Here is a 19,904-nt window from a genome sequence, read left to right as displayed (position 1 = left end):
AGATTGGTAACTCTCGAAGAAAACGCTATGTTTAATATACATTGCGTTTTTTGTTCTAATGATGTGATCGTTTATTCAAAGTGAAGGTGCAATGGATGTGACAATGAGATAGTGTCTAAATTATGTTTAGTTGCAGTTATTGTTATAATACTCATTTATACTTGAGTGAGCGATCGCCCAGCAAAGATTTCGGGATCGATTCCCAAGCCAGTCAAAACATTATTTCCTTCAATTTTTAGGAAATCCTTCGAACTTATCTAACATTGACCCTGGACTGTCAATCTCAGGTTCGATTCCAGAGCTAGGCAAAGGATTACTGAGTTAAAGTTTTTGGAAAAAAAATAGCAGCTAACACGGTGTACCTGGAATTTTACTTAGTATATAGCAATAGGCCCACCCCCTATTATATGAGCTAGAGATAGACATACAAGAGTCTCTACTCTTACAAGTTTAAATGTATTTTATTCAAAACTGTCTCGTAACATGACCATGACAATGAGATACATGGTTACGAGAACAATAATGGCTGATGTCATAGATTATAATTAATTGCCGTAATAAGAAGAAAGTGAGATGTGGCTAATGTACTAATAATTATTGGTTACGAACGTAATTTATGGTTTAGACGTAAGATTTTAATTTATTAACTATGTTAAGTTTTCTCAGTTTTTATTTCTACAAGATATTCAGATAGTTTCTTGTACCTACGATCTGTTGATATGCCGCGTAGAGATTTCAGTTTGTATTGATTTCAGTGGCTCTAAATGCCCGAAATGGTCTTCCACAATTCCTAAAACATTCTATAAAAAGCATATTATACACGTGAACTGGCTGCCGTGCAGCGGGTAGCGGGTTCGATACCCGCACGTAGCAACTCTTTGTGTGATCCAGAAATGGTTGGGTCGGGTCTGGTTGTCATGTGTATGTGAACTTGTATGCTTGTAAACGCACTCACGACGAAAAAGAAAATGGTTTATTTCGTAATACGGTTTTTCTATTATATTCTTGGGTGTCCCGACCAATTACAGGGCAACAGCGACAATAATTATACTTCATTATCGAGATAGTAATATAACTAACAAGTGGGTGTTGAGTTTGGTTTACCTCCCTGGATATACAACGTTATAATTACAAAAGATATATTTCAAAGTATTACCTACAATTAAAAGTTTAACTTGAATGAGTCTGGAGATAAACCGACAAAGAAATATTTAAAAGAACAATTAAAAATAATAATAACATAGTTTTCTTTAACTCATATCAATTCCTTATTCCTGAAACCTACGCAATGTTTATATTACACACAATTGTTATTATAAACAATTGAAGATATGCAACGTCACGCCTTTTTATCTCCGAATGTATAGGCAGAGGTGCACACTACAGCACGGCATTTTGGGGATTTGGAATTTAAGGGTTGTTGAGGAATTAGGAAGATCAGGAAGTTCACTCACACAACGCAAGCGTTGTTTCACGCCGGTTTTCTGTGTCAGTTTTCATTTGTGCCGAAGTATGGCTCTCTCACACTGACTGTACATTGTAAAAATGGACTGTTCACCTATTTGAAAAGCCACCTTTCGTACCAACAATTACCTATACATCATCATCATCGTAAAAAGGTAAATCAAAAGGAAAAGGTATCATAGTTAACAATTTTATTAAAGGTAGATTAGATACACATCTGACTCTCCTCTCAGCGTGAATGCATGTGTACATTATCACGCTTCTATATCTAATAACGTAACATTAATTACAATGATGACGCAGTCATCCTCAAACTTGTAATTAACACGTCTTGCCATCATTTAAACGTCACTCTCATCCAACGTCAGTCATCAGTCAAAATCATCAGTAAAATTGTATCAGTTCTGACTGATGTGATGACGGTCAATTGTTTGATGTAGGAATGTGGATTGGAAAAGGTTTAACCAGCAGATCAATGTACACTATTCCGGTAAATGTATTTTGTTGTTATCAACTTTAATGTTCTGGGTTAAAGTTGAAATTCTATTGACGCTGTAGTAGTAGGTTGATGTGCTGGTCTGGATGCAGTGTGAGATTGATTGATGACTAATTAAATTAATTATGTTTAAGGGAGCCTGCTGTGTTCGGAATTCGTTTCATACGACTACTGCTACTATCAAACATCATTACATGGTACATAGGACCACACGTGATATCAGTTGCAAATAGTATTTCTATAGGAAGGCTTGCATTCGCTATTACTATTGGCTGTAGCCAAACAGCAATTCTAGACTTCTATCTAGTACCTAGTTGAAACTGGTATACATTTCAATAGGTATTTATCTGACTTATAATAATATATCAAATCTAAAACCAACAGTAGTACTAATAACCACTCGGATATACCAAAACATTTTTTTTGAGGGGTCAATATCATTCCATGTCGTCTCCTGCCTTGGCCAAGGCGAGAGGCAGTATCAGACTCTTACTGGCTAAAAACCACCACGTTCCTACTCCTGCTTTTCGAATCGGAACGCCGGTAACCCTCTAGGCAGTCCGCAGCATATACCTACAATAGTCCTATTAAAAAGAAAAACAAGTGAATTTTTATTTATCTTTACTTATTCAACGACAAACCATGAGATCTTTATAAAATCCCCATCACCACTAAGTTTACAAACTTCACTTTCATTTTCGTGACTTATGATTTGATTATAATTCATTTAAAAACGTTCAGAGCATTGTGCGATGGAGATAATGTATGAATTAATGTGAGAAGCCCGTTGTTATTGGCCAAGTTGTAAGGATACAGCGGTTTGTACGTTAATAGAGTGCGAATATTGATTTATGTGCTTTTATTTTATGAAGTCATACTACTAGCACTGTTTATAACATGCCAGAAAAATAATATAAGTTTCTGACTAAAGTTACCTTTTATTTGCTCTTGTTCTTAACCGACTTCCTAAAAAGGAGGAGGTTCTCAATTCGGCCGATATATTTCTGTTTCTATTTTCGCTATTATATCTTTAACATAGCGACAACAATCAACATACTCTACGAGTATGAGATAACTAACAACTACTACAACATAATAATGCCAATTAGGTATCTAGACTCACTAAGTAACTCGACTAATTCAGATCTATTAAAACATTTCATCAATTACGGCTCAAAACTAACTAGTAAATAAGAGCCAAGTGAGGATCAATCAAATTGAATATCACATAAGTACAATATACCTATAAATAGACACATTACCTAATAGTCTTTACCATAATCCCAAAAAAAAAAATATTAAATCGCTCCTCGCTCATCGCTCACACCGCTCTAAAGGTGGGCGTTAAAATTACCGTGACCACAGTCAAAAGTAGTGGAACTATGGAACTATGTGCGAGGCGGTCTTTGTGCCCGCGTCGCGGCAGACGGTGCTGCGGCCTGCGGTGCATTGACACCGAATTACTGACCTTTCTTATCCATAGAAAGTATTCAAAGTCAATCTGATTCATTTTTAAAATTGACGTGAAAAGGTTATAAACTTATAACATTTACTTTTTTCTGTGAAAGGATTTTAAAGTTAACTAGTTACCGGCTAACAGTGTAGATCGTTGAGCCACTAGGTAGATAGACGAACTAATAAGATGCAGGTAGACGCTATATGTTTTACCGGGGCTCCGGCTCGACAAGCAGGAGTAGGAACGGGGTGGTTTTAGTCAGTAAGAGTCTGACACTCCCTCTCACCTTACCCTGGCGAGAGAAACCATTGGATGATTTTCCCCCTGAAAAAAAAAGACGTTATTTGTAGATCACTTCATACTTCCAACCAGCTTAGATCTAAGTACCAAGATATAAATCCTATTTAATAACCAGGGCTAATCTCTTGCCTGCCAGAGTATGGGACAAAATAAAAAATACAATGTCAACAATTAGAAACATTTTTGAACATTAGGGAATTATTAGGCACTAGGCAGTTCCTATATTATGATGAAACATACAAAACCTCGAAGAAGAGAGTTTTTGTTAATTCCAAAAAGTTTGCACTGAATACTAATCTGCATACATTGTGCTTTGTGATGTAAGACTAAAAACAAAACAAGGCACGTTTTTCCGGTCTGATTGTTTTATAACACCTCTATATAGGTTCCTAATGCATGCATTCTTTAAACTAAAAGCTAATTTAAATAGTTTTGCAGATGTTTAACTAACAATGGCCAAATTACAGTCATTTTATTCTTAGTCTTCTCTTTTACCTCCTTTTTCTTCTACTTATTCCTATTCGGGCTTGGGGATGGTATTGATTCTTAACCCTCTTTTGATTAAGTAGCCTAAGTCTTAATCTTCCGTCCAATACATTAATAATGAACACATTGATTATTACTCCATGATATCAATCAGTTTCTATCCTAAAACGGGAACACACCCAAACTTTCAAACTACCCAACTTTAATCTTCTGTATACAAACCTATTTAAAACTCTTCTGTCACTGAGTGACTGACTAACTGACAGCATACAGCCAAAACTACTGGACCTAGGAATCTGAAATTTGGCAAGAATGTTCTAGCCTTTCATTGCCAACAAAAAACTGTAAAAGTTGATTCCTCCACTAGCGTCGGTCAGCGTTTTCCGACATGGCCCCATACATGGCTATAATGTGTTAAAGAGTGTAGGGAGCACTAAAAGGATTTCCTAAATGCCTACAGGAACGGGAATCACAATTTATGCGAATGAAGTCACTGACAGAAGCTACTCTTTAACTAAAAACAAACGGAACTACACATGTAGCCCACATAGCTACAAAGATACAATTGACAAAAAGAAAGGAACCTGCCAAGTTGACGACAATGAATCGACGCCATTATAGCAAGTTCCTCGAGAATTTCATTGTATTGCCGACTTCGTTTGTTTTTAAGTTATTTGCAACAAAATCTCACACTGAGCGATAAACATCTTAATTAGCATTGAAATAATTATCTGTTCAAGATAGATTCCGATCTTTAGTCAAACGATGTAATTTTGGGCTTCTTACAAATTTAGTCGAGTAATTAATTTTACGTAATCTTCTGTATTTTGAACTTGCGTTTTTGTATTGTTAGTCTGTCTTTATATTCTTCTGATTGCAATTAATTACGAGTTGTAGTACTCAAAACTTACTTTAAACAGTCACCTAATACGTTTTCTTTAACTACTTTTCCAATATTCCCATGAGTTTTAGTCGCAGATGTCGCCACAATCAACTTAAAGCATCCTTCCCTACAAACATATCATTGACAACACACTTGCATCTAATTTCCTACTTCTTTGCATATCTTCACCACCTTCATCAGTAATTATCACACGACTTAATCACCAATTAACTGCAAACAACGCGATTTAATCACCAAGTAATTGCAAACAACACGAGTTAATCACCAGGTGACTACAAATTACTACCGAAGCACTAACCTGCTTCCCTCCTATCCCGTGTAAACTAGTTGTGAATGTTGTGATAGTTACCGTTCACAATATTTCCCACAATTCCCACTCCTCCCTTTCCCACGGCCCGCGAATTGCCACAAATGTGGGGTTTCGAGAGAACCAGTGAAGCTACAATGATTACAGAGTTGCAAATAAGTAGTGCGGCTATTTGCGTACTAAGTAACTAAGCTTAGTGTACGTAAAAGGCCCAGAAATTATCCGTAATGAAGAATCTTTTGAAAAATCTTATCTATGATGCCTTATTAGTCGCGTAGGTACCTTGGACTAATTCGAGCTAGATTACCGGGGCATTAAATAAAACGAATATATCGAAAATTATAATTCATAACTGGCGAAAATGAATGTTATAATATCTAATGAGTACACTTCTGCCTATTCCTTTCTAGAATAAAAACCACATCATTTTATATCTCATATTTGCCATATTATCCAGAAGCCACAAAAGTTAGCGAGCTAAAAAGCCGCGACGTAATGAAACACGTACGTGGTACGTTTTACACGCAAGTGCAAACGCACCTTAAATCCTCCAGCAGATCAACCTACACTAAACTCTTTAATTAATTTTCTACTCTACCGTTTTGAGATAAAGATAAAAATCCCTTGTACTAATTTGGTAGATTGGCAAACGCACCTTAAATCCTCCAGCAGATCAACCTACACTCAATTCTTTAATTAATTGACTACTCTACCGTTTTGAGATAAAGATAAAAATCCCTTGTACTAATTTGGTAGATTGGGATAGTCCTTAAATCCTCCAGCAGATGAACCTATACTAAACTCTTTAATTCATTTTCTACTCTATTATTTTGGGATAAAGCCGATAATCCATTGTACTAATGGGTATTTTGGCGTGCGTGTGTTAGGCGAAGAACAGAATATCGGCTACTATTAGTGGTGGACTAGGAAGCTATTATAGTGTAATGATGGTTACATTATGATGCTGTTAAGGAAAACAGCCTTGATATCATTTGTCAGACCAGTGACAGATTGTGTTGAGGAAATATGGAACATTTATAATTATGGTTCAGTGGTAAGAAATTATTGATTGATCCGTATCGTGTTATCTAAGAAATAAGATTGATTTTGCAACGAGCTACGTAAAAACTGGAAAATTCTGGAAATACCTGATGACTGTTGTACCTAATGTGTTCAGATTTGTATATTTTTTAATAACTCTTAGTTTCAAGTTACAGTAAATATTGTTTAATTATAACGTATTAAATTCTTCTCAACATATTTCACTCAAAATTGAGCAATGATTACAAACTCAGCTAAACAGCTTCAAAATAACAATAATTAAATTAAAATGAATAAAGATGAATACTAAATAATTATTACAGCAATATTTACAAATATTGGGAAAGACTATACAATAAAATCTTACATATAAACATATGTACTGAAATAAGTTTCATCACAAACAAGTGACTGTTCATGTTTCCAAGATGGCGGACACCTTTCAATTTCAAGAGTTTGCACAGATAATATAATGTTACGCAATGCGTATGCGCATCGTAATTTTATTTGCTTTAGCTTCTGTGGGATGATCGAGGTCAAGAAATAGATGTGACGAAAGTTCTACTTTTGATTTTAAAATTGTTACTTAAGTGATTAAATTATTTTTAATATTTAATGTTAATTTTAATGTCTTGTGTCTAGATTAATAGTCTGGTTGGTCAAGTGCTTACAAGCTTAAGTTATAATACCCTATCAAGGTGAGATTATCGGTTTTGAAATTCTTAATATCTGCTATTGTACTTTGAGAATGTCAGTAGATAGGTACACACAGTAAATGGGAGTCATAACATAACAAACGTTTAAAAAGATTACTCGTCCTCAAATTTATTAACGAAAGAAGCTTTTTTGAGGTGAGAATGATCATCCAATGACTAACTGACTAACAACCACCACGTTCCTACTTCTGCTCTTCATGCCGGAGCACCGGTAACCCATCAGATAGTCCGCAATTTCAGAGTGATAAGAAGCTAAGTTTTATGTGCACTATTGCTATGAACCAGTAATACTGTATTTTAAGCTATCAATTGATATATAAAAAAATCTGACAAACACAATGTAACATCTTCCTTTCTCCCTAAACACTCCACAACGTCTTACATAAAAAGAAAAAGTTCACAAATAATATATTTGGAAAGTACCTATCCCATTATTTTCACCATTAGAAAACTTATGGCGAAACGAATTGATACGAAGTGTACTCGTACGCACATTCCGAAGTAAATGAATGGCAATAATCCATTAACCTCTAACCTGTAGCACTGGGACTATAATATTAAATTGCGAATCAAATAAATGGACTGTGACTAAAATGAAAAAATCCGTACAAATTTTATACTGATGCCATTATGTTGCGGCTAAAGGAATTTTGGAATTAAGATAGGAAAGTGACCCTTTCTAATGATGGATTTAAATAATATTTCATTTTAAATTTTCAAGACAGAAAGTAGCTTGCAATACGTACGCTTTTCAGCGGTAAATAATATGATTATTACATAGACGTAGACATATTTTAATAGACTGTGAACTTAGCTTTAGTTCTAATCAAACACCATCCTCTTAATAAGAATTTAGTATTCAAAACCTTTCGACCAATGAATTGTTATAAATATGTGACCTACTACGAGTGTGGACACTGAAAAATCCACCTACCATTTCTTAATAATAAAATTAGTCAGCAGAATTTATTCTCATCTTTAGAACTAAGCTACCAAGTTAGCTTGGTAGCTATTAAATGATGACCCCAGGCTCTCTTAACAACATACATAGGTACATTAGTAAAATGCCGCGTCATTTACGAAGCACTTTATTACCGGCCAGTTACTTATTACGTGTGCACCATGCAACCTAATGACTGTGCTCTAATATGAAGTAGATTTGAAGCGGGCAGCGAGCTAATGATGTAATGATGTTGAAGTCATTTCGATGCTGGAAAGGTTTCTTACTTATAGGGAGATTTGGTCCGGAGATGTGGACTACCTAGCGGGTTTACCGGGGCTCCAGGTCGAAAAGCAGGAGTAGGAACGGGGTGGTTTTTAGTCAGTAAGTCTGACACTCCTTCTCGCCTCGCTGAAGGCGCGAGATGTCATTGGATGATTTTCTCACCTTAAAAAAAGGGAGGTTTGGTCCTGGAATCTGGCGGTTTAGGCTCTTTTATTTTGGAGTTACACCGTTTAAGTAAACTTGAAATATTAATTAAAAATGTTTGAATTATGTTACTTGTATCTAAAGTAAATAAAATATGAATAACTTATTAATGCCAACGAAATCCCATTTTATTGTTTAGTACTTACCACATTGTCAGCTATAAACTATCACCACTAGAATCTGCAGTCCTGGCCTGTAGTTGTGCCGGGCAAAATATGACAGACCTTTTCAAATTCGAAAGTAACTATGGTTAGACGAAGATAACTATGATTTAAGACCACTAATAACTACACAGTTAAACCACACAGTTGTGGTTATAAATCTATGAGGATTTGTTGGATTATACGACGGAGCAATCCGCCCTTTAAATGACTTGCTATATACCAAGTCGTATTAGTCTATCAGAATTATATTTCTTAGTAGTAGATATTTTAATGGTGCTAAGGGAGGGTCTTGACCAAATGGTACTATAATAATTATGTATATTTTATGTATACTTCAGCGGATTAAGAGATCTAATAGTCAAGTCAGCTCATACCCTGTCTATATCCGTTCAGTAGTTTCAGCGTGATTGACGGACAAACATTCAAACAAACAAAATTTCACATTTATAACATTAGTGTAAAAATCAAACGCCTTTAAGTTTAAAGAACCATATTTCATCAATTAAACATTTATTGACAAAATAAAAACCATTGTGAATTAATTCAAATTGCCTTACAAAAACAAATAAAAACAATAAAATACACATTCGCCATTCCAAAGCTTAGTTTTGCAAACTCTGGCGCAATACAAGGTGCTAATGATACATCGGTATAGGAAAATATTAAAATAATATAGCAAAAGTGATGCAAAACGAGAGAATGGTCAGAATCGTTGCGCAAACGCACCGCAGACGTTAAGGTTAAACACGGCAATTACATACAAAGGAACGGTGAAACTTAGCACTTTCCTTGCCTATGTTTGTTTATGTACTATTTATGTAGGTATTGTCTGAAACATTGCTTAACATACCTATAGCTACCTACTACGAATTGGTATGGTATTGGTCGTTTAGTTCATCGTTTACCATCTAGCGAATTACCTAAAAGCTAAAGATCGCTCTAATTAACATCATATCAGCCACACAACATCCACTGCAACATAGGTACTTCTTTTTTTTGTTGACGGGGGAAAACCTTCAAAAGGCGCCTAGCTTTTTGGGGAAAAACTAGGGAGTGGGGGATTTTAACCTTACTAAAACCTCCCCGGTGGCCACCATTTGCACCTAAAAGAGGCATTGGGTCTTGCAACATACCTAGGACTTCCCAATGATTTTCAGGTTGGCCGGTTGGAAGGGACCAGCATCTTTTACGTAGACCTATTTAATGGAAAAATGTACCTATTCTAGATACAAAAATAAATATTTGCTCAATTCCAATGCTAGCAGAAAATCAACACCATCATTAAAGCACTTCTATCCACTACTGAATTTTCACTTAGCTCACAAACTACAATCTCTATCTGTGTACATTCATATTCATGCCTATGCAGGTAGGTACATTGTAACCAAATCATTTTCTAATGTCTCTAACAGGTGGGTACCTTACTCCGATAAAAACCTGCGAGTCATACATACATACCTACATCGAAGCCTTTCAAACATCATATTCGCATGTAACTCGTATTGACAGGTTGGCAGTTACATACAAATTGTATAACTATTTTATGTACATAGGTCGTGTGTATGCTAATTGAAAGCTGATGTGTACCTATAGCTACATAGAAAACACAACATCACAGTTACTAAGTACCTATCTCTATTGACATATTTTTAGATAAACTAACTAAAAAATACGGTTTGCACACGTAAATTAATGGAGAAAAGTTCTACTAGTTTCAAATCATAAAATTACTCTTCATCATGAGCAGCATGCGCAGACGCAGCGACGTCGCAGAGCCTAGCTAGATGATTTAAGGGTTAAATCAACCTTATTGTTTTATTATAAAGTTCAAGAATTTTATAATAATTTTTATTAATTTGGTATGTAGTGTAGGGTGTATTTACGAAATTAAAATTTAAAGGACATTTTGGTAATTATAAAACTGACACAGTTTTTATGCAAGAATTCACTTAATTTTGCAAGAATTTTCTCTGGCTACGCCTTAAGAAATTTTATATCAAGTCACACTCATTATATTATTCCAGATACGGTTTTAAGATGACCGCGGGCTAAAACCAAATTGGTAACTTTTACTTTTTAAATGTGGCAATACTGTGCAGAAATTCTGTGTTGCAAGTTCACAAGTGCATTGTGCAATATATGTATATTAAGAACGTTATTTTTTAAACAAGTGTGCACTAGAGATGCAACTCACTAAGTGTAAAACAAATATCATGCAATAGTCTTACAAAACCAAATATTTACACTATTTCATGATACGAGTATTTTACTGAAATGTGATTCATTAACCTACCTTTAACCGACGAGCATGCATGAAAAGACTGATGACTGTTGATGAAGCGAAAGAAGTGTGTAAGAACCTTGGCAATTGGCGTTCCATTGTCTCTGCCTACCCCCATGGGAGACAGGCGTGAGGTTATGTATGTATGTATGTACGATTTATTATTGAGAATAAAATAATGCAAATTGAAATAAGTAGGTAAGAAATTAGTTTTTTCGTTCGGCTGTTTGTTGTTTATGAAGATAACAAAATTAATGTATGAGACAGATCACTATTTTTTTTTTGTTTATGACTCAACATGCCCAATATGCTTTGAATTATTTGCCTTAGTGGGTACACAATTTAGATAATCCTACACACACTAATAAAAAACAAAAATATTTATGATTCTGACAATAAATTTGGAAGTTCTGTCGAAGGGAGTGTCGAAGTCAAGAGTGGATGCTTTCTGTGGTATACTTTTATTTTTATTGGAATGCCGACTGACGGGTCAGCCCACCAAAATTTCCTTGCTACTACCGGCGCAAGAGTAAGCGACGAGCGGGTGGATTGCGCGGGAGAACAACTACCTACTTATAATACCTAAATCGTATTTTTGTTGTGCAAAATTATTTCAATTATTCTTTTAATCTAGATTTGGAATTTACAGATATACACATACGTATATTTATTTTCACAATCAGCACTTTAACAAAATATACCGGTACCTATATCATGCATCATTATATCAGTCACATCCACAGCTGAACATAAGTATACTCCAAAGACTTTTGAAGAGGACCAGTTTACCATCAACCATAGCCATAAATCATTACAAAACACTAAAACATTCAATTATTATAATTTCCATTGCACAAACTACATTATACATCAATAAACGCTTCCGTACGAACGTCTGAGTCTGCGCAGACGTCGCCGACGGTCCCAAAGTGGGCAAACTCGAGCCTTTTCACATGGCAGCACTTTCTCCGTCGTTATGTGCCTGCCTCGTGTGTTTGCTCATATCTTCCTCGTCATAATGACGTGTCTCAAACATTATGTGTTGCTTTCTTGACAAATATTTTGAATAATATATAATATTGGGAAAATATTGATATTAATTCGGTATTTGATAGGTGTCGTGGGGTCAAAAAGGTTAAGTTTTTAAAGTAGGCACAGGTATGTAATTGTTAGAATGATAAGTATGTGGAAAACAGGTGTTTTCTGTGTAAATAAGATGTTGGCTATATATGTATTTATGAAGGCTTAAACATCAACGTATTTTTTTTACGTTATGTAGGTATTTATTGCAAACTACTTGACCCGGTAAAGTTCGTACCGTCTTAAACATTTTTTTCTCACCTTTTAAACCTTCACAGGACAAAATTTGCCATCTCGGTGCAACCGTTCTCGAGTTTTAGTGAGACTAACGAACAGCAATTGAATAGAATATAGAATAGAATAGAATAGTATTGAGGTGTACGAAGATCTGTGAGCTTATGTCTGCGCATACAGATGTATTGTATCGGTGTTAGGTGGATGTATGTGTGTGAGTAGTGACAAATGACAACCGGTGTCGTTAGCCGCGTATAAATTGTTGTGTACAATTATCTAAATAAATAATATTTAAAGTGATTAAAACTTGCGTGTTCATTTATGCCCTAATAAATAGAAATATAGAAATAGAGATAGAGATAGATAGATTGCTTAGTTGTTTGTTTTCAATTGATTTTTATATACATATAGAGATAGATAGGTTGTTGATTAGTAAGTTTATAGCATAGTTAATAGCTTAGGCATTAAGTAACATTTGCTACGTATTTATGGAACGTAAATTTAAGCACGCAGCCAAAATATGAACAATATCTAACTACTTATCAGTAGGTAATACTAATAAAAAACGTTAATTAATTAGAGAAACAATTTTTTGTCATACTTCCATATAACTAGAGGAGAGTTAAACGTTTAGGACAACTAGCTTTAAAAAGTGAATTTGAGTGCTGACGAATCCAGCACGACAAAGTACCATAATCTTATTCATATCAATTCGTATTTTAGTGTATGTTTTGGAAAATCAACCATACTTTAAGTAATGTCCAGAATATATATGCCTAGCATATCAGCAAACATAAGAAAAGAGCGTATTCCTTTTTAAAAGGCCGGCAACGCGCCTGTGACTCCTCTGGTGTTGCGGGTGTCCATGGGCGGCGCTGATCGCTTACCATCAGATGACCCGTTTGCTGCTTTGCTCACTATCTATTCCATAAAAAATAAAACGCGTACTTACCTATTGTAGGTAGGACTTAAGTGTTGTTTAGATACATAGTTACGTTAATAAGAACCATTAACTTTCGTACCACCCACATTTTATTTGCAAACCATCTTGTAAAAATTTACATAATTATTACTCGGTACCATGTAGGTACTCCATCAATAGCTTTTACTTTCTATAAGGAAATGAGCAATAACATCTAATGTGCCCAAATTGACGTTAATTTTACTAATAAGTGTGTAAGTAAATGGGCAATAAAATTTATAATACATCAATCAAACTAGTGAACTAATGAATAAACAACAATCTTTAGATATTTAATATCGGTTTATAAATTGTCGAACAGTAAATAGAAAAATGATTTCCCACTTATACGAATTATGTATTCTACTCTGTGAAATCCCTCATGAATGTTATTTTATACTATAAATATTTTCTTACTACAAAAAATTGGACATTAAAATGGGCATTCATTAAAATAAAATTTTGAAAGCCTCTGTAAGTTTTTCGTATAATCCAATCTCATGCTGATTTGCCCATTACACCCACTGTTTTAGATTTTACTACTACTACTGTCAAGTTCCATTGACAGTAAGTAGCAAAGTTGCCCAACCAAAAAATCTGACTCGATATAAAATATCCGATTACAAATCGATTAATTTTACATTTCCCTTGTTTCAGGTCACAGCCTTGGCTGTGCTCAGCATAGCATTGGCGAAAAATACGACGGCAAAAGCGAAACCGAAACGACAATTAGATAGCATACGAACACATGAAAATTTACAATACTCCCTCGTACTTCCACACTCAAGAGTTCAACATTACCGAGCACTAAACAACAATCGTCGTGTTTCTCATGGCTCTGCCAAAGGAAAGCTGCCACCATACGCTGTTCAGATGGAACCAGTCGTGCAGTATTCGCAGAAGGACCCTCTGTATGACCCTACCCAAGAAAACGCAGAAGAAACGGTTGTCAACAAAAACGAAATCTATGCTCAATCTAAAATTCTAAACGTAGACCAATCTGGTGAAAGCTACGGACCTCCATTTGGAACTTTACCGACTGCTCCTCTGTATAGCCATCATCCTCATTATTACGAAGAACCAGAACCGATCATTGAAATCATTATCAAAGAGTCAAACGAATCTCTGCCAGCACCTCCTCCACCACCACCACAAAAGAAAAAGAAGGAACCTGTGCATGTTTTCTACGTAAAATACAGCAAAGACCCTCATTCAAAGGACAAGGTAATCTATGAGAAGCCAGTTCCTGCTATCACTCCTCCAACCAACGATGAAGACGAACACCATGAACACGAAGATGAATACGTAACTGTAACTCCTGAACCTTACCTTCCTCCAAAGACAACTACTTTGAGAGCTATAATCAAACCTGAATCTGAGGTTTACCACAGCGACAGCAGTGTTAAAGTAACTTTTGGTAATGAAGGTCGCCATTACAGCGACAGACGTGAGAGCAGCAGCCATTCTGAGCACCATGAAGAAACTGCACCTAAGCCAGCTATAGCATTCCCTAACTCTCCTCCCCAACCCACTCAACAGAGCCTTCATAATCATCAAATCCACAAAAGTCAAATCCAACTTGAACGTTCAGTGTCACAGAACCCACAATTCATTGAATCCAGTACCAGACCAACTTTTGTTCAACACCAATCGCAATCACAATACTTTAGATCTGGACCCCAACAGGCTCAAAGTCGTATCCAGTTCCAACCTCAACATATTCCAAATGAACAGCAGCTGCCGAGACAGGGCCCATCAGTATCTCCTTTCAGACCTCAGCCACACCAACCGCCACAACAACCACCACAAACACCCCGTATCCCATTTGGACCCACTCCCATTTTTAACGCAGCTTTCTCAAATGGCCCCATTGTCCCACACTTTGCTAGTCCAACTGCTCAAAGCCCAGTGACTGCCTTCCCGACTCCTTCTTTCCCTAGACCAAGCAACGGACCTAGTTTCCACTCACGTGTTAATCCTTCTTTTGCTTCGAGACCACCTTTCAACGGACCTCCAAGAACCAGCTTCCATTCAGGACCCCAAAGGCCTTTCCCATCCCAACCAAAGAACTATTTCGATGATCCTAAATACTTGCAAGAAAATTATCACACTATCACTACCGATCAAGTAGATCCACCAAAACAACAACAACTGCCCAACAGGCCCCAGCAATCATTTGGCCCTCTTTCTCACCCTAGTCCTAGCCCAACTCCAGCTCAATTCCAAGAACACCGTCGTCCACCAATTGTTCCACTAAACCAACAGCTCCCCCAACAAAGACCAGCTCCTCAATTCACTGACTCTCTTCACAACAAACCATCTATCTCCATAAACCCGAGCGCTTCTCCATTCTTTAATTTGAAACCTTCCCCACCACTCATTGAAAATAATCGCCCTCCTTTCCACCAGCCTCAACCTCAACAGCAGTTCAGTTTCCACCAAGGACCCCAAGGCCTCCCTAGACCATCACCCCAAATTCCTTTCCAACAACAGCATTCATTCCCTGGTCCCATTTCTCCCTCCCCATCTCCTTTACCTCAAAATCAGTTCGTACCTTCACCTTCTTCTGCTCCTTTATACAACTTCCATCCCCAACCATCACCAACTCCCGATGTCTTCCACCAAGGCTCACCATCAGAAAGACCTTTTAACCACAAAGCAAATATTGAACATCAACAAAATGTTGGCTCTCTAGTACCAAATGGTGGTGAATTGGTTCCCGCTATTTCGAAATATGAGCAGCATATAACAGTTAACGGACCTACATCTCAACCATTCAATGGCCTCGGAGAACCTGGCCCTAGTCAACCTACTCCAACACCTAGTCAACAACAACAGTACCATCAACTACAACAACAACAACGTCACCAACACGAACAGCAACAACGTCACCAACACGAACAACAGCAGCGCCAACAACAGGAACAGCAACAGCGTCAACAACAGCAACAACAACAGCGTCAACAACATGAACAACAACAGCGTCAACAACAAGAACAACAACAGCGCGCACAACAGGAACAATTACAACGTCAACATCAACAGCAATTGCAACAGGAACAACAACGATTGGATGCTGAACAGGAACAAGTTAGGTTGCAATTAGCTCACAATGTTCAAAAGCAACAAGAAGAAATTCAACGTCTGCAGGCGCAACTATTGCAAACCCAGCAACAGCAACAACAGCACCAATACCAGAGCGTTTACCAGCAGCAAGTTCAGGCTACGTCCCCAAGAACCCAGTACATACAAGAGAGAGCCCGACCTCAACCTTCATTCGCCACCAGCACAGCTTCTCCACCCTACTATCAGTCAACTTCTAGGACAGTTGAAATTAAACCGACTACAACCAAATATGTATCATCAACACAAAACTCAGTTACTTCTGCACCAGAAACTAAAAAGGAAGAGAAAAAGAACAAGCCAGCCATTGAGCTTCCTGATGAAGTGCCAGATGACCTTCGTCAACAACTCTTGTCTTCAGGCATTTTAGATAATGCTGACATCAGTGTTTTGGATTACGATAAAGTAGGAGACACGTCTTTAGATTCTCTGCCACCAGATCAGTTGGCCAACTTCTTCAGTGCTGGTGGAGCTCAACAGATTGCTTCTAGTGAAAATAGACCCGTATATGTAAAGCCTAACGGAGATTCTATTCAATCTAGAATTGATGAGGACATTGACGATGACCAGGAATTTGCTGCATCAGAAAACGTTGCCAGTTACGTTGCTCCTCCTTCAAAAGATCAAGCCGTTGAAATGAAAGTTGTTCATTTTAATCCTGACACACCTGAAGGACAACAATTAGCTAAGGAATATATTAAAGAAAACGCCACGCAAGTCGACCCTGTAGCATTAAATGACAAAAGATATAACAGATACTTACCTTTAAAAGTAAGCGGCAATCAATTCCCGCTTCCAGACGTATTAAAAGGAAGAAAAGTCACCTCAGTCGTTGTTTTGGCTCCTGTTGAGACTGAAGCTTTAGGAGCTCATTCCAGAGCAGAGCGATCAGCTGAAGAAAACTTAAAAGGAATTAAATTCGTCGCTGGTGAGAGCTTACAAGAACTGTTAAAGCGACCTACAAAGGACAACTTTGAGAAATGGTTAGAAGTTGAGAAGAAAACCGCTACTGACTTGCAATCAGTCGTTTTGCTCGTGACTGGGTAAGAAAATTGATAATAATTTATGCTTATTTATTCAATTAATGTTAAAATATTAAGTTAATAAAAATATGTTTGTTTTCAGGGACGATGCTGCTGATGGAAAAGAAATTTTCATGTATGACATCGCTTCAGGCAACGTGAACAAGCTGGATGGTGATTTGTCAAACGCTTTCGTTGAGGCTGCTGAAAACAACTCTCTCAGCAAAGACATTGAATCATTGGCCATTGAAGGAGAAGGAACTCCAGAAAATTTTAACAAGGATAAAAGTGACGACGTCGTCGCAGAAGGTTCTGAAAACGTGCCATTATATGTAGACTTATCAGGCTTAAACTTAGATCAGGAAAACACAAATCAAGTGTCAATATCGTCAGGTTACAGTAAAACGAAACACGGAAGATCGTTTAGGAGACATTGATATCCAAAATGCCAAATGGTCTCTGATCCTTGTAAATAGTCTAGTATTAGTATTACTAAATTAAATTCAACGCGATTGTTGCGTGTAGTCGTAATTGTTTTTTACAAAAGAGTGATAATGGTTGTACAATATAAAATAACTGCCTATTAAATTGTATTTTCTTTTTTCCTTATACCTAGTTCAATATTAAAAATACCAATAAAACAAACTGAAAGTAGTGTACAAAAATTACAAAGTATTTTATGTACAGTAATTTTAATAAAAATCGATTTCGTAATAAATCGACATACATTTAATCGATTCATCCGATTAATTTTTCGCTGCTGACAACACAGACGTCAACTGTCAAACATATGGATTATTTATGGTGGAAGGTTCGTGCCGCAGTGTAAAATTCACAGTCTTTATTTATTTTCATGTATTTTGCTATATTTTTTGAATTGTAATCATGATGGAGGGTTCATTAAGTAAATGGACGAATGTGATGAAGGGGTGGCAGTACCGGTGGTTCGTGCTGGACGAAAATGCTGGCCTGCTTTCTTATTACACGGTAAGTGACGTTTCATTCTAACCGTATTACCAAATAAATGTTTCAAACTATATTTTCTACTTGGAATTTTCCAAACATGTTCAAAATTTTTGAAATATTACTCACCTTAAGAAGTTTATCTCAGGTTAACGCTAATTAGATTCTTTTATTTCATATTTTTCTACTGAATAAACAACGAGTAAAGTGTTATTACGTATGAAAATACACTGAATTTAGACTGCAATCAATGTCGTGACCTAATAAACTAATAAATAGTGTTGAATAAAATTAGAGAATAGTTTCAAAGTGTAAAAACTCTTTAGTGTCAATGTCAAGGCTAAGTGTTTGTTGTTTATGTGTACCATAGATGCCAAGGTGAGGCAAAGGCCGACAGCTATACAGCCAATTCAAAGACTCCTTCGTGATTAATTGTGGAAAATTGTTTATTAAACCATGCAAATTAAGGTTAAATTGTTCACCTTTCTTTGATATCTACATACCTAGTAAATTTTATCTAATTAGAAACCAAATTAACTTAAAACTTTATTCTTTATTATAAGTTTATTTTCTCTTGTATTTATAAATAAAGTATTGTTTTCATTGTAAGTGATAATAACCTTTTATTATGACATTTTATTTTCTGTCGGAACTACTTTATATCTAACTACCTATCTGAGTCAGATTATTCTTTGTATTTGTTATGATGCATCATACATACAAAACTGTAGTATTTTGTATGAGTGAGAACAAAGTTGGCATTTATTTCTAACATAGTTTCAAAATGTAAAAACTATACAAATTTAAAGTCTACCTATTTCTAATTAGTTGACTTATTGAACTTGTTTCTTGTTAGACAACTTGATTATTATTCCAATAGGAAGATGATAGAGTCAAAGTCCATTTTTTTGGTTTTATATTGGCTTTAATATAGTGCTAAGTTGTAGCAAGTAATCTTAGACGGATATTGTCTCATTATCTAACAAATGGAAGTACAAACAAAACAAAATTAACTTCTTGTCTATTGCTATATTATGAGACACAAGAAAAGAGGTCTACAATCAGACAGAACATGTGCTCCACCGTAGGCCGCATCATCACTTACCATCAGGCGAGATAGCAGCCAAAGGTCGGCCCATTTACATTAAAAAAAAGAACATGCACTTTAAAACCAAGATTTTATAGATATCTACTCTTATAGATAAATAACAAGCCAAATGATACATAAATACACTTAAAACTTAAATATCTTTCTTAACACCATTTTTAGAATGACTCAGCGCTTTTTGTTCTTTCAAATAGTTTTGTCTAAAGAAGTCGTAGAACATGTAGTATACAAATATGACATTTGGAAAGTATAATATGGTGATGCCTAATGGTGCTGGGCAGCTCGGCAGGAACACTTGCGCGGAGTAGACTAGCATGAATGTGAACTGGATCTGTAATTGATGAAATAAATAGTTAGTTTCAATTGCTG

At 36.1% G+C, this 19,904-nt stretch overlaps 3 protein-coding genes across 3 annotated transcripts in view; 2 read left to right on the top strand and 1 right to left on the bottom strand.

Annotated features, from left to right (window-relative positions):
• The window catches only part of LOC118266456 (bromodomain-containing protein 4), a 38,675-nt gene extending 20,623 nt beyond the window's left edge, over window positions 1-18,052 (top strand). The window contains exons 2-3 of the mRNA XM_035579924.2: window positions 13,977-17,485; window positions 17,568-18,052. Of these exons, the coding sequence (XP_035435817.2) occupies window positions 13,977-17,485; window positions 17,568-17,901 (3,843 nt within the window). The 3' untranslated portion in view covers window positions 17,902-18,052. The remainder of the gene's footprint in view (window positions 1-13,976; window positions 17,486-17,567) is intronic.
• A 189-nt stretch (window positions 18,053-18,241) lies between these two features.
• LOC118265836 (oxysterol-binding protein-related protein 9) overlaps window positions 18,242-19,904 on the top strand; it is a 116,325-nt gene continuing 114,662 nt past the window's right edge. Inside the window, exon 1 of the mRNA XM_050694916.1 lies at window positions 18,242-18,451. Within this exon, the coding sequence (XP_050550873.1) occupies window positions 18,350-18,451 (102 nt within the window). The 5' untranslated portion in view covers window positions 18,242-18,349. The remainder of the gene's footprint in view (window positions 18,452-19,904) is intronic.
• The window catches only part of LOC118265839 (elongation of very long chain fatty acids protein), a 37,086-nt gene continuing 36,768 nt past the window's right edge, over window positions 19,587-19,904 (bottom strand). Inside the window, exon 5 of the mRNA XM_050694919.1 lies at window positions 19,587-19,866. Coding sequence (XP_050550876.1) covers window positions 19,669-19,866 — 198 coding nt within the window. The 3' untranslated portion in view covers window positions 19,587-19,668. The remainder of the gene's footprint in view (window positions 19,867-19,904) is intronic.

Source organism: Spodoptera frugiperda, chromosome 7, assembly GCF_023101765.2.
Source record: "Spodoptera frugiperda isolate SF20-4 chromosome 7, AGI-APGP_CSIRO_Sfru_2.0, whole genome shotgun sequence".
NCBI classification, from domain to species: domain Eukaryota; kingdom Metazoa; phylum Arthropoda; class Insecta; order Lepidoptera; family Noctuidae; genus Spodoptera; species Spodoptera frugiperda.
The sequence above is the reverse complement of the archived record's forward strand: the minus strand, read 5'-3'. Positions and strand labels throughout refer to the sequence as shown.